At 47.5% G+C, this 14,404-nt stretch overlaps 1 protein-coding gene across 8 annotated transcripts in view; it reads right to left on the bottom strand.

The window, feature by feature from the left end:
• The window catches only part of CDK5RAP2 (CDK5 regulatory subunit associated protein 2), a 181,970-nt gene that overhangs the window by 22,621 nt on the left and 144,945 nt on the right, over positions 1-14,404 (bottom strand). For all 8 annotated transcript variants that reach the window (XM_027105057.1, XM_027105051.1, XM_027105053.1 and 5 more), the window contains 3 exons: positions 7,399-7,447; positions 4,544-4,731; positions 381-500 (listed from right to left, as the gene is read on the bottom strand). In XM_027105057.1, coding sequence (XP_026960858.1) covers positions 381-500; positions 4,544-4,731; positions 7,399-7,447 — 357 coding nt within the window. The remainder of the gene's footprint in view (positions 1-380; positions 501-4,543; positions 4,732-7,398; positions 7,448-14,404) is intronic.

The raw sequence follows: 14,404 nt of genomic DNA, 5'->3' as shown, positions 1-14,404 counted from the left end.
ATCTATTTTGCTTCAGCTTCTAGAGTCAAATGAGGAGGCAACCACAATTCACAATGCCAGAGGCTGGCAGACTCCTCCAATGACCGGGAAACGAACATTTATCAAGTACTTGTTCTGCACCAGGGACTATGGGACACTCCGCTTAAGTTAGCGCACTTAATTCTCATCGCCACCAGAATAAAATGGGAATTATTATCCTCATTTAACAGATAAATTACTGTAACTGAGAGTCAGCAAGGTGAAGTAAACAGCAAAGTCAGGATTTGAACTGAAATCTCTCTGGCCACAAGTCCAAAGCTCTTCCCAATACACAGCGCGCTTATCCAGGCAAATGCGCCACAAAGGAAGCCCTCACCGCCCTTTGGGAAGGTCCACCTTACCTTGGTCAATTTCAGAGCCTTGTCGCTCCAGCTGTCTCCGTAGCTTCTCATTTGTTTTAATAGATTCTTCTAAACGTTTTCTCAAACTTCGAATTTCTTGTATATGTTCCATTAGTAAGTCTACAGGAAGGAGGACATTTTTAATTTAAAGTCTGAAGCCCCCAACAAACTGAATAATTTATAGACTACGCAGTGATCTTGAAATTCTAAATAGTACTGGATATGTTAAGAGAGTCTTCCTGAGGCCTGGGGAGGCAGAGCTACTGCCCACAGCCCACAGCCAGTCTGTGATGATTCTCTGCAGCCCTCTACAAAGAAGATACTTTATATCACATGGAAAAATTACACACCATACAATTTTAATGCTAACTCTAATACAGCCTTTTATTCTTCTAAATATCAAATATTAATTTAAAATCTTCCTTTCAGGGAAACTAAAAGATCACTTTCAAGTTCGCCTGAATTGCCTGAGAGTTGATTAAGCCACCTTCATAACGAACTCAGATATTTTTGAGACTAATCCTTTGAGAGGAATATGTTAACCATTTATCACTTACTAATTCAAGACTTAAAAACAAGGCAAAACAATAATCCCAACACTGGTGAGAATGGTAAGAAGGGTGCTCTCCAGGAATACATCCTGTTAGCACGAGTATAAACGTGTATGACTCTGGGGACTATTTTTGTCATTAGCCTTAGAAAGGTTCTTTCCAATTTACTTTTACCAAATAATTCTACTTCTAGGAATCTATTTAAAGAGATCACCGGAGATACTGACAATCATTTGTCAGAATGTTTGGAAAGGTTCATCTCAGCACTATTTATAACAGTCAGAACTGAAAATAACGCAAATGATTACATTAACTGCTTTACATCCCTTATGATGCAATGTTACACAGCTATTAAAATTATATTATGAAGACCATATAATATCATGAAAAAATACAGATACAAAATGGGTTATTCAGCATAATCACAACTCTGTTTAAAAATCTGCAGACAGGAAAGACACATATATGGAAAAGAAGGAAATACACCTAAATATTAACAGAGGTCGCCTTTAGGTGGTAGATCTTAGGCTTCTCAAAACTTTAATACTATATCTTAACATAATATTTAACAATATATAGAAATTTAAAATTTCTGAATTTTCTAAAATGAGCATGCTTTTAATTTCTCAGCCTCTGCCACAGCTCACTTTAACAAAGAAAGGAGGAAGTGCAGTTCCAGTCCAGAGGTAGGTTTCTAGTATCAGTGTTTACAGCATAATCACATTAAGTATCCAAAGGCAAAACTAATGTCTTTAATTCATCAATTAGGGGATACTCGGTTTTGTCTTGGTAATGTTTGTTTTAAAACATTATACTAATGTTATGACCCAGTTTTAATTCCTCCAAAATGACTTTCATTTAAAAGTATCACAATGTTACAGATCTTTTCCTAATTAAATAGTAATTCTGCCATGAATTTGAATGTTTATGGGATGACTTAATTCCCAGATCTTCAGCTATCTCCTATGAATGCCAGGAGTGCAGCAAGTCATTTGGCGGACTGTCTGTGGACCCCGCCTGCAGTAAACTGAAGCAGCACGGCAACACACCTCCCGTTCCTGCCTTGCTGCCCCGCAAATCTTCCAGCGGCCAGTCAGGTCTCAGTGAGTCAGGAACTTATCTGTTCTGACTGCAGCCTTCCTTCCTGGTTTATCCACGTCACATACTGCCGGCTTCTGGGGCAAAAACCCTCAGCAGCGATCGGTACAACGCATCTTCTACTGAGACTGGCTGGAAGCTGGAATCATCCCTTGGCCTTAAGGAAACATTCCCGGTCGAATTGGACACCGCTTGTTAATTATGCAGCCCGAACTGGGCAGAAAGAAATACTATACTCATCTTAACACAGGAGAAAAATATCTGTGCCTCTTACAATAATACCCTTCTGACAAACGCCGCCTCTCTAAACCCATAAATCCTGCAAGCAGCAGCCACCACAAGCGACGGTATAAATATCTTTGCCGAGTAGCTCCAATTTACAGAATCTAGGTTAGGAAAATGCCCCAGAATAAGGGGGAAGCTTTATGTTCAAAGACACTCCCTGCAGCACTGTTCACAATTGTGAAATTTTAGAAAATGACTTAAATGTTCAGCAACAGGGGAACATAAGGAAAACTGCAGTTCAGCCATTCAACGGACTATTCCAAAGCCACTGAAAATGATGTTATGTAACACGTCAGAAAACTTATGATATAATGCTAAGTGAAAAAAGGACAAGTACTAAATTATCTTTCTGCTCAGATTATAAGCGCGACAAAAGGAAAAACAGATGCAGAGACCAAAAGTCTGAAGAGAAACAAACCCAAAAAAGCTAACAGTGGGTTAATTAGGACAGCTCCAGAGAGCACTGTCCCCATTCGGGAAAGTGCCGGATAATCCACTTGAGAAGCCCAAGGTCACAGGTCCTCAGAGGACTGAGAAGTAAAAGATGGTTCTACACTGGAAATAAACCAAGGCTGGGGTGGCGGATGGGGCCTAGAGTGAGAAAAAGGAGGGCAGGCTGGGGGAGAAAGAGGAAGTGCCTGGTACCACCGTAGCAGGAGGGTCTTAAAGAACAGGGATCACAAATAGCCCGTCAACGATCAGGCTTGCCGCATTGTAAACCCCGCCCCTCTAGTCCCTGACACCTCAGTCTGCTCCTCCCACAAAGGCCCTGTGAGAGTGGTCTCGGGCAGCAGGAGGCAGCACAAGGGACAGGGAAACAATCCATGGTCTAACCCAAAGCAGGAGAAGGCAGAGAGTAGAGCCAGAAATAACTGAGAGGAACCAAGTACACAGAAACTCACAGAAACTGCAGAGGGATACGGCCACGAACCCAAAGAAAGCACATCTAGGTAACTGGTTACTGGAGGACCCCAGCAGATACCTGCGTTACATCAAACGTGTACACTTCATGCTCGAGGTCTGATTCCAAACCATGCTCCCCTGGTCCCTGCGTATCCTAAAGGAGCCTCGGAGGCGCCACTGGGGATAAAGGCTCCACTCCTTTGGGAAAAAGGTGTATCTTTTATATATCTTTTACATATATTCAGTTTCATCTGAAAAAAAAAAAGGGAGGGGGGATTGCTGCTGCTAAAAAAATAGATTTAAAAATTTTGAAACCCTGGTTCTAATGTGATCTGGTGTCAACAAAGAGTTTTTAGCAGGGAGGTGTCTGATTTGTTTCCTGGGTCCATTCTGGGCACCTTGCAAACAACCCACTGGAAAAAGGAGAGACCAGAGGATGTCAGTTGAGGTCCAGAGGCTATACCAGGGCTCAGAAAACTATGGCCCCTGTGTCAAATCCACCCACCACCTGTTTTGGTAAATAAAGTTTTATTGAAACATACCCACACTCACGCATTTACGTATTTTCTACAGCTGCATTATGCTGCGACAGCACGACTGAGTAACTGCAACGGAGACCATATGCTCTGCAAAGCCTGAGGCACACAGTATCCAGCCTTTTACTGGAAAAGGTCTGTCTGTTCTGGTCTATACCAGTCCTTGAACTTATGGACAGTAAGCCCTACCTAATGCCCAACAGGAGGCAATCAAGACTGCAAACACAGAAGGGGTAAAGGGGAGCTCAGAGGCAGGTGGGGTCACGGGAGGCTGATTCTGCCAACTGAGCCCACGGCTCCGTGCCCAGAGGCAGGACAAGGGGCTGATGGAAAGGGCCGAGGGTCACACTAAAGAGAAACACAGCAGATTTACTGAATTCAAAATCTCCAAACAGGGGCCCTGTACAGTTCAAAGCAACGGTCCTCAAAGCGACACCACCTTAGGAAGAGCTCGAAAGAGACAGCAAGAAATGGGCCAGACCTAGACCTGATCCATAACCCCAGTGCTTTCCAGTCTGCCAGATAAGGAATGGCAAGGCATGTAACACGTCATCATTAAAAAATAAAAAGGACTTTTTCCCAATCTCCAACACTTTCAACAACTGTAGCTTTCCCCGGTGATGAAGGATAACTCTTAACAATGGGCCTGGGCCCTCGCAGGATCTCCTCTCACCTGGTAACTATTCCAATGTCACTATACTCTGCTTTAGTACGAAGGCAAGACAGCAAACTATCGTTCAAAGCAGGAAACTCTGGCTAGGTTTACGACGCTCAGTGAAGCTTGGCTTACCTTGAGAAACGTTGTTTGCCAGGACCGAAGTCTTCTCGGTCTCGCTGTCTTGCTTCTGGTCTCGTGAGGAGGACTTTGCGGACAGTTCACAGTCGGACAGCATGTGACCGTCGGACAGCGCGCGCGAGGCTGAGGGCGCAGGAGACTCAGGGAGAATGTGTTGGTAGCTTAAGTTGTCTTCCTCAGTCCTTGACCATCGGGATTGAAAGAGAAATCATTTTCCACGCTAAGATCCCAAACCAGGACCATGACTTAAGAACACTTAAGGTGACTGGCTCTTTGTAATCTACCCACATTTGCAATGGTGTTCTGGAGGCTTTTTGTTTCCCTAGAGCATTTTTTAGCAAGGATACTCTAAAAACAAACACAAAGAGGGCTCAGTGGGCTTGACGTGGAGCCAGTGAAGGAGGGGGAGCCACCGTCTGGCTGGTAGTGGAGGGACCCTGAGAGAGGGCATGAGTCAGCGGCAGCTGCGTATCAACTGGCAGCTCTGTACCAGGCATTTTACGCAGACGGTCCTCCTTGGTCCTCACAGAATCCCTCTGAGGTAGGGAGGACCATCCTCATTTAGAGCTGCGGGGACGGAGGCGCATCAGAACCTTGCCCACAGTCTCACAGCTTGTACGTGGCAGCGCACACATCTGAATCCACGTCTGTCTGGCTCCAAGGCCCCAGGAGAACGTGGGGGGCCAACCCAAACCCACGAGGTGGACTTGCTGGTTTAAAAACCTCAAAACCCTCACGGTCCGCAAGCAGATTCCGGTATCACCATTGAGGCAATCATCTGGTTAGTGACCTGTATTGCCCAAGGGCCACCTAAGCCGGGAGGAAAACCACCCTGAACTCTGTGAAGAGCCCACGTGAATCCCCATTACAGATAAGCTCCTTAATTTAAGCTCTTTTTTCTCCCACTTTTTCCTATTCCTTCTTGTCTCATTATTCATGAACTCAGACAAGAGCAGAGGACTTAAAGCTGCAGCGCATCCACTAACAGGTAAACAGCAGATGCAGTTGTGCTCAGACAGCGTGATGGATGCGATGGCTTGCTGCTGCCTTGCAGAGTGCAGAAGGGGCCGAGGGCACACATTTAATTAGCGTGAGCACTAAGCCTACAGCTGAAAACAGCAGAACAGAAGGAACAGAAACAAACCTGCCAGAAAGGGAAGGGTGACACGTGGCTGAGGAAGGCCAGAAGAGGCTCCCTGCCATTCTCCAAGCAACCACGGTCGGCTTTCAAGATGGCCAATCTGATCATGTCTAGTCCCAGCTTACTCTCCTTCAAAGACTCCCCTCTTCCTGTAGAACAGGATTTGGGCTCTTAAGGCAGTATCTGAGGACCAGCCCAAGGCAGCCCTGCCTGCCTCTCTAGCCTCACGTTCCATGCACCAGCCACGCACCTCAAAGGGGTCGTGTCTCCGTCACCTCGCGGGGGGACACTCTTCCAACAAGCCACGCCCCGGAGCCTCGTGCTTCAGATCTCAGCGAAGACCATCTCCACTCGGGGAGGCCCTTACTGCCCTCTCCGCAGCCTGCCGGTGGGACATGACCCACCGTTATTATCAGGACAGAAGTGGAGGGTTGAACTGGGAAGGGTCTTGCGAATACCGCAGTGGGAGAGGAAAGTTTCTTCTAAACTTACAGAAGCCCTGAGTAAAATGCCCTCCAGTGAAGAGCTGTGATACCTCCCTGCCTGCCCACCCTAACGATGCTGGAGGCCTTCACGATGCCAGTAAAATCTGAAACTCTGTACCCCAGACTGGTCTTTATTTCTTTATTTTGCCCCCAGGAGTCCAAAGGGTCGCAGCTCCAAAGATGAGGGAAACAGCAATGGCACTAACGACAGTCAGAACCTTGAACAAGTCAACAGAGGAGGGCGAGACCCTGACGTTTCCAGTTGGTCACAGAGGCAAGCTAAGAGTGCTTGCAATCCATTTATTCCATGAACATTTTTAAAAAATTCCAACCACATGCCAGATAGCTGGGGCTAGAGCAGGTGTGCAGATATTAAAGAAGTCTTTGCCCTCAAAAGGCAATGTGCAATAACAATAACAGCCCAGGTGTTGGAGCATAACAGATTCAAGTTCAAATCCCAGTTCTGCCTCTTAATGGCAAGTATGCAACTCTGACCCTGAAGGTCCTCATCCTAAACTGGGAACAATAATGCTCACCTTGTAGGGTCAGAAATAACGGATGTGAACGCCTAGGGCAGCAGCTGGCACATACCATACCTAGTTAATGCTGTCTCCTTACCTCTTTCAAGGAATCCTGGGCACGGAAAGATAAATGCAGAAAATATTATAATACCATGTGGTAAGTGCTATAGTGTAATTATGTGCCAACTGCTATAGGAAGGATCACTGATGCTGGGATGCAGTGGAGAGACGGGGGTGTCGGGGAGAGCAAGGTCCGTTTCCATGTGAACTGACTCTGAAGAAGGATTTTTAAATTATAAGCAGAAGAAGGCAGTGTACCGCTTGTGTACAGGCGTGGTCTGGAGAACAATCAAAACGAAGATTAAGACTGAAGCATGGGGTACACGATGAAAAGGAAAGATGGGTCAGGCTCAGGAGTCTGGAATTCATCCTGCAAGTATCCAGGAGCCAACAGAAGGAATGTGTCATCTGGGTCAAATCACCCGACAGAAACGCCAGGAGCAACCTAATGCAAATGAATGAAGGCTGCGGGACATACGGCGTGAACTTCTGGTTTTGTATGACCACTGTCAGTTTCACAGGTATTTTTGCTTTATTTACAAGACGCAGGAAACTAATAGAACAGGAGGGAGCAGAACACTCAAAACGCTGGCAGACAAACCTAACCCATAACGTCTTCTTACCAAAAGGCCACACACTCACCTCTCTCTCAGTTCCTTCTGGGTGCTCATTTCCGCTTCAACTGAATTTCCTGGAAGCAGAGATAACATCAAGAAGGAAAACATTAAAAAAAACAAAAAAGTGCTCCCTAACAATTTCTTCCTCATCCATTTGTTTAAACACTCTTCATAACAGTCCCGGATATTTAAAGTAGGATTACCAAGAATACCACTCAGACTCTAGACTCCTCCTTTATCACTGCTCTGGCGCTAGTTCCAGGAGGAAGGTGATGGCACTGAATCTAAAAAGCAATCACAAAGGCGCTGCTGGGTGCAGAGGCTCTTCTTCCTTCTCTAAAACTCTGATACTAACAGAATACAGGCTTGTTATAGGAAACGGGTAACAGAATTAAGAGAAAGAAGATTGCTACCCTCCAGGTACCCACCACAGACGTGTTACTGGCTTTCCTTCCATTCTTTTCTTCCACGCATTTTGACATGGGTGACACTGTATCACGACTTAATTTTTCACTTTGGCCTTTATTATGAGCATTTCACTTACCAAATTTGCCTTAGTAACGGCATGTTTAATGTGTACGTGAATATTCCCTTGGAGGTGGACATGGTCCAGTTTCTGCCAGTTCCCTAGCTGATGTCTAGGCCCTCTCCAATTTTTCACTTTTAAAAAATAAATAAAATAAACTTCTTTGTGCATACAGCTCTATCTACACTGAAACTCTCTCCTCCGGAAAGGCTCTCAGAAGCGGGATTCCTAGGACAAGGAGGCTGTGAGTGCAGCTAAAAAAGCTGGTGCCTGCAGCAGGGGGAATGACTAGAAGAAAAGACAAAAGAAAACAAAGTAAGTGGCTCAGAACGCAGCCGGGGACAATGCTCTGCGCCCCCTGCGTGTCATCATGCGCTGTTTCAAAGGAACATGTGAGCCCAGATTTCAGAGATGAACAACTTTAGTTTAAAGATACTTCAGAACGCTGGAAACTGCAGACGGGGAGGAGCTCGTTGAAGAAACGAACGCGTGGCTAAAGGAAAAACAAGCCTCCTACGGCAGCAGTGGAAAGATGAGGCTATAATTAAACTGCACCCACACGTACCATTTTCAAAACTACTCATAAAAGGAAAAGTTCTCAAACACCACCGTGTGGAGGAAAAGATCACGGGAGACACGCACATCTGCTCTGTATCTTGTGGTTCCCACCCACAAGCTCCCCAAGCCAGCTGGGTGGCTGCCAGGGCTCCCTCTCCGCCCACCGGGCCGGGCCCTGGGCACCAGCACCACGCAGGGCGCACGGGCTCCGGGAATGGGTGCTGAGGGCGGTTCCTCGATAGCCACCGTCTTCTTCAGGCCTCACAACAACCCTACGGGCACAGTGTCCGGATCTCTGTTTGACGGTAAAGACGTGAAATCCAGGAGGTCTAATGTTCCCACTCTCCCACTCTCCCCACTTCCCACTCTCACCTACGTTACTGCTTCGGTGAAGCAAGGGCAATGGAGACATTCTCACAGCTGCCCCACCACAAATCTACATCTCCATCCTCTGGTTCCATCGCGACCGAAACTGGTATGATATCTGGACTCCCCAAGAGGTAGGGAGAGGTTGACAGGCCTCCACCCCAGGGGATGCTCTCAAGGGCTCCCCGTCTCTGTCCTCTGCATCCCGCCTCAAGGGGGGAATCTACATCTGATACCCCTGACTGGTCAGATTCCAAGACCCTGACATTCCAAGTCCCACATGAACGGGCATGGATGAGTGTACCTTAGAAGAAGAACTCACTTGGCGTTTTCCTCCCACACCTGCACAGGGCTGCTTACTAGTGTTCAGTTAATGATACGATTGTGGCCCTTAGACCCTAAGGATGGGCCGTCTGCCCCAGCCTAGCCTTCCAAAGAGCTCAGGGCTCTACATGCGCTAGGCAGGCGAGCAATAGCGCAACACCTGCTTCACATTTACCGTCGTTCTTCAGAGGCACGTGCCTCAGGGACTACAACTGGCCCAGCACAGGCTTCAAGCATTCTGGCTCACCTAACCGTAAACTCATCTTAAAACCAGCAAAAAAACTCTCCTCGATTCCTGACAAAGTCCAGGACCACAGATGGAGTCCATGACCCGGATGCCACCAGCAACCCTTGGCTCCCCTTCTTCAAACCAGAGATGCTTTGGGGAGCTTGTAATGACTCAACAACTGTACTCCACTCGTTTCGCTTCCACCACAGAGTTCTTTAAAACCAAGTGACAAATTGTTACTGTGGGACTCATAGGGAGATCGTCGGTACAACTGATGCATTGAATTTCTTGGTGGAATCTGCCTTCACACAGGTGAGAGGGTACCATCTGTCAGGCTATTCCAGAAGCTTAGGAAGCACGTCATGGAAACACTCTCCCATCTCTCAGGCAAATCTTATTGCTACACCTAAAAAGCTGTGGAGTATGTGGCAGTGGGGGGGGGGGGGTTCATCTTTCCAAATAAAGAGACATCTAGTTATCCGACACATAGCTGAACAAGCACGAGAATCACGATGCAGGACAGGCTTGTAACTGATGGACCCACCTTCAGTCCCCTCCCCTCACTGACCCCTCTGTACTCGGCCACCACGTAAGAAGCCTCTTGTGAAATGGTACTCCCTAGGTCAAAACCCATCAATCGTACAAAATTAAGTTCAAATATCAGAGCCTGGCATCTCCTACGTGACCCAAATGTTTCTTCCTTTCCGTCTCACTGGTAATTCATATTAAATATTTACAGTCCTCCTCCCGGGTGCCTGTGCCCGACACTGGGGATACAGAGATGAGTGAGGGGCCTGCCCCAGTGAGTTCACAGCTGAGTGGGGACGCAAAAAGACAACTACACGACCCAAAAGACAACTACACGACAGCGCTGTGACAGAGGCAGCATCGGATGCTGGGGGAGGACCCACAGAGGAGACAAGCACAATCCAGCCTGGACCATCAGAGAACTTACAGGAGGTGACAACTGATCTAGATCTTTCAGGCAGGAAAGAACTGCTTTATAAAGGTAAGAAGCAGCTAAGGTGCTGTGCGGAGGGCAGATTCCACAGACACTCAGGAGAGAAAGTCCTCCATTCCATCGGACAGCCTGGCGCACATAGCTAACCAGAGCTTGCACGCCCCATCACCACTCCCAAGACACCCTTTCCCACCAGCTGTGAGTCCTCCCACTGTGGAAGACTGAGCTCCAATATCCTTTCCTCCTGGAAGCCTCCCTTCAGAGTCCACAGTGCCCCCCCTCCAAGCTCAACTATGTGGGCCAGACAGAGGCAGAGCACATTTCACCCAAGGGCACCCCAGAGCCAGGTCCATACCACATAAAACTCCCAGCAGCAGCATCAAATCCTGACCGGGCACTACCTGTCTGGTCCCTTCCCAGGCTGGGAGGCCAGGACAAGACCAGGCCCCCACCTTCCAGGAGCTTACGCTCCGAAGAAATAAAATATGCCTACAAGAAATCATTGCTGTCACCTCCTGAGCTCCCACTACTGGCCAGGAGGACACCAGATGCTTTAATAATCTCAATCCTCACCAATAACTCTGCCAGACAGGTGCTATTACCTCACAGAGGAAATCTGACCCTTAACCACAAAGCTGGGATTTGAACTCAGGCCTGTCTGGTTCCAAAGATTCTGTTCTCTCCACCCCATCACATGGCCCCCATCACAAGACCAGAAGTGATACCATATGAGAGCTACAACCAACCCGGCAACAAAGAAAATGAATAGGTTTGCTTTCACTTGAAGTGAACAAATGAAGCTTCCTGGAGGATGGGCAGAATTTCTAGAAGTGGAGAGGGAGTAAAAGCCTTTTAGAAAAGGACTGATTTGAACAAAGTCCCAGAAGTGGGGAAATGCAAAGCCAGGCCCATGGAAATTGTTGACAAGGACACCCAATTTGACAAGAGTGTGAGGGGCATGACCTCATGGGGGTCAGGTTAGGCTGTGAAAACAAGCTGCCTGGGTTCAAATCCAGACTCGGCCACTTCCTGTGTGACCTTGAGCAAGTAAATTAACCTCTCTGTTCCTCATTATTAAATGAGGATATTAAATAGTAGGCTGAGAACAATGCCTGGCATACAGTAAGACCAGCCCTCCCCATTGGTTCTCCTTCATATTCATCATTATCATTCCGAGGTTAGAAGGCTGGAAAAGGCAGACCGTGGAAGCCCTTGAAAGAAATGGATGCTTCGGTCCAGAAGAGAGTGGATATATGTATACGTATAACTGATTCACTCTGCTGTACACCTGAAACTAATACAGCATTGTAAAGCAACTATACTCCAATAAAAATTAATTTAAAAAAAAGAAATGGATGTTTCGGGTTCATCCCTGTGGCAAAGGAGCACCAAGGGAAGGGATCCCAGCAACTGTCTTCTACTCATGCGGCTAAACCCTGACACACACGGTGAGCTTGCTGAGGACAGGGACTATCTCACCATCTTCTTCCTCGGCACTCACTCAAAAATACCTGAAGACAGGGCTTCCCTGGTGGCGCAGTGGTTGAGAGTCCACCTGACGATGCAGGGGACACGGGTTCGTGCCCCGGTCCAGGAGGATCCCATGTGCCGCGGAGCGGCTGGGTCCGTGAGCCATGGACACTGAGCCTGCGCGTCCGGAGCCTGTGCTCCGCAACGGGAGAGGCCACAACAGTGAGAGGCCCGCATACCGCAAAAAAAAAAACAAAAAAAGAAACCTGAAGACAAAAACACGGCCTTCCTGATTCTGATTCACGCTACTGCTCTCAGGAGGTACCACGGTCAAGGATATGGTGGAAAACCTGGGACTGCAACACCAGTCCTTGATCTATTTGGGGTCTCAACCCACTTTGAGAATCTAAAATTTATAGACTATCACCCCAGAAAAACACCAACACTCACAAAATCTGGAGCAGGGCTCCAGACCCCTAGTGAACTCCCTAGCCTATGGAGAGAGGCAAGAATCCCAGCTCTAATCCTTACCAGCATTAAGAAAGCACACTACCATCCTACTTCTTGGGTTCTACCAATTAAATATCATTAAAGAGGGCTTCCCTGGTGGCGCAGTGGTTGAGAGTCCGCCTGCCGATGCAGGGGACACGGGTTTGTGCCCCGGTCCGGGAAGATCCCACATGCCGCGGAGCAGCTGGGCCCGTGAGCCGTGGCCGCTGAGCCTGCGCGGCCGGAGCCTGTGCTCCGCAGCGGGAGGGGCCACAGCGGTGAGAGGCCCGCGTACCGCAAAAAAAACAAAACAAAACAAAAAAAACATTAAAGAAATAGCAAGCATAAGCACAAAGATTCCAATCCACTATCCTTTATCATAGCCCCAAACTGGAAACGAACTAAATATCCATCTAATGGGGAATGATTAATTATGGTACATTCATACAAAAGAATGCTCTGCAGCCACTAAAACCTACAACGTAGATTAACATTTATTATCTATAATTGAACAAAGGGAGAGGTTGCAAAGCGTCCTACTTCCACCAAAAATACACATATGTATAAAAAAGGTCTGGAAAGTATACACTCCAGGGTGTTCATGTTTTGCTGTATAAATGATAAAATTATGGGAGTATTCGCTCATCTGCTATCCCACAATAAACATGTACCGTTTTGTATTAATAAAAAAAAAAAAGGGCTACATTTAAATTTTTTAAGAACTCATGCTACGCAACTACCTCAAATATAAAATTACTTTATGGTAAGCTCATTTCATAATTCAGGAGCCAGACTCTTCAGATGGCATCCCAGAAAGACCCACCTCTGTTACATTTTATTCTCTAAGAAAAAGAGCTGCTGTAGTGAGGCTCCTGAGACTTTTATGCCTTTTGTAGAAGAGAATTAAGTTCTGTGTTTGTGTTGTCTGCTAAGCCCGAAATGCTTCTGCTTCCAGACCCATAGGAAACAAGAAGTGAGATCTCCTTGGGTCTGTCAAGGTAAATAACTAAAAAATAAATCAAGGGGAGGCGGGTGGATGAGGGAGGGAGGGCATCTGGTGCCAGAGGCAGTCTCTCTCAGCCTCCCACTCCCAGGTTGAGGGCCTGTAGGAAGAAAAGAGACAGATGGAAAATGCCTCGGGCCGGGAAGACACAGCTCTCTCTTGAGGACCCACTTATCCCTCCAATAATAAAATGGAAACTAGCTTATTTGGGAAACCTTAGCCAGAATAAAAGTAGATTTCGTAAAGCTGGAAAAAGTCAAGTGCTCCTGTGTCAGAGGTCCCGGGAGCTGGTACTAGAAAATCAGCCTGCGACGCACCTAAGCGGCTGGGCCCTTCTTAAAAATGGAGGAAAAACATTCCCTGAGCCCAGAAGGCCAAACTACCCCCCCCCCGTTCTATCTTGGCATCACACTGAACACACGTGGAGCCTTGTGACCCATCTGTGTGGATGTATGAAGGCACGACGACTGAGGTCAAATCCAGGTTCTGCCATGTCAGTTGTGACTTTGAGCAACTGACCTCCCTCTGTTAAGGCCAAGTTCCTCACATAAATTAAGTTGTTCTGAGTATGAAGCCCCCAGGCTCACAAGTACAGATGCGAGTAGGCACTCAGGACTCCAGGGCCATGCACCGAGCCACGCACTCTGCCAAGGTCTCACGTCCATGATTTAACTTGACCCTCATGACTCACCAAGGAAAGCCTTTGATGCTGAGCAGAGCGCGGTCATGACCTGACTTACACTTTGTAAAGGCCACTCTGGCTACAGTGAAAACGGACCACTGTGGGACAAGGGTGGAAGCACAGAGGCCAGAGGAGAGGACCGCAACCACCCAGGCGAGCTGACGGCAGCCAGCTGGAGCCGTGGCGGCAGGGAGGGGGAAACCCGCTCAGATCTGGAACTGGCGCCGAAGGCAGGGCTTCAAAGGGTCAGCCAGTGGGGTGGGCGGGAGTACTGACTCCGAACAGTGTCCTCTTAGGAGCCAAGGGAGGACGAGATTCCCCAAGGGAGAAGGAGCCACCGCAACCACTCTCAAAGGGTTAGGAAAGATTATCAGTAGTGTGTGTGTGTGTGTGTGTGTGTGTGTGTGTGTGTGTGTGTGTGTG

Source organism: Aethalodelphis obliquidens, unplaced genomic scaffold (genome assembly GCF_003676395.1).
Source record: "Aethalodelphis obliquidens isolate GAN/ISIS:26980383/991018 unplaced genomic scaffold, ASM367639v1 scaffold7, whole genome shotgun sequence".
Lineage (NCBI taxonomy): Eukaryota > Metazoa > Chordata > Mammalia > Artiodactyla > Delphinidae > Aethalodelphis > Aethalodelphis obliquidens.
The sequence above is the reverse complement of the archived record's forward strand: the minus strand, read 5'-3'. Positions and strand labels throughout refer to the sequence as shown.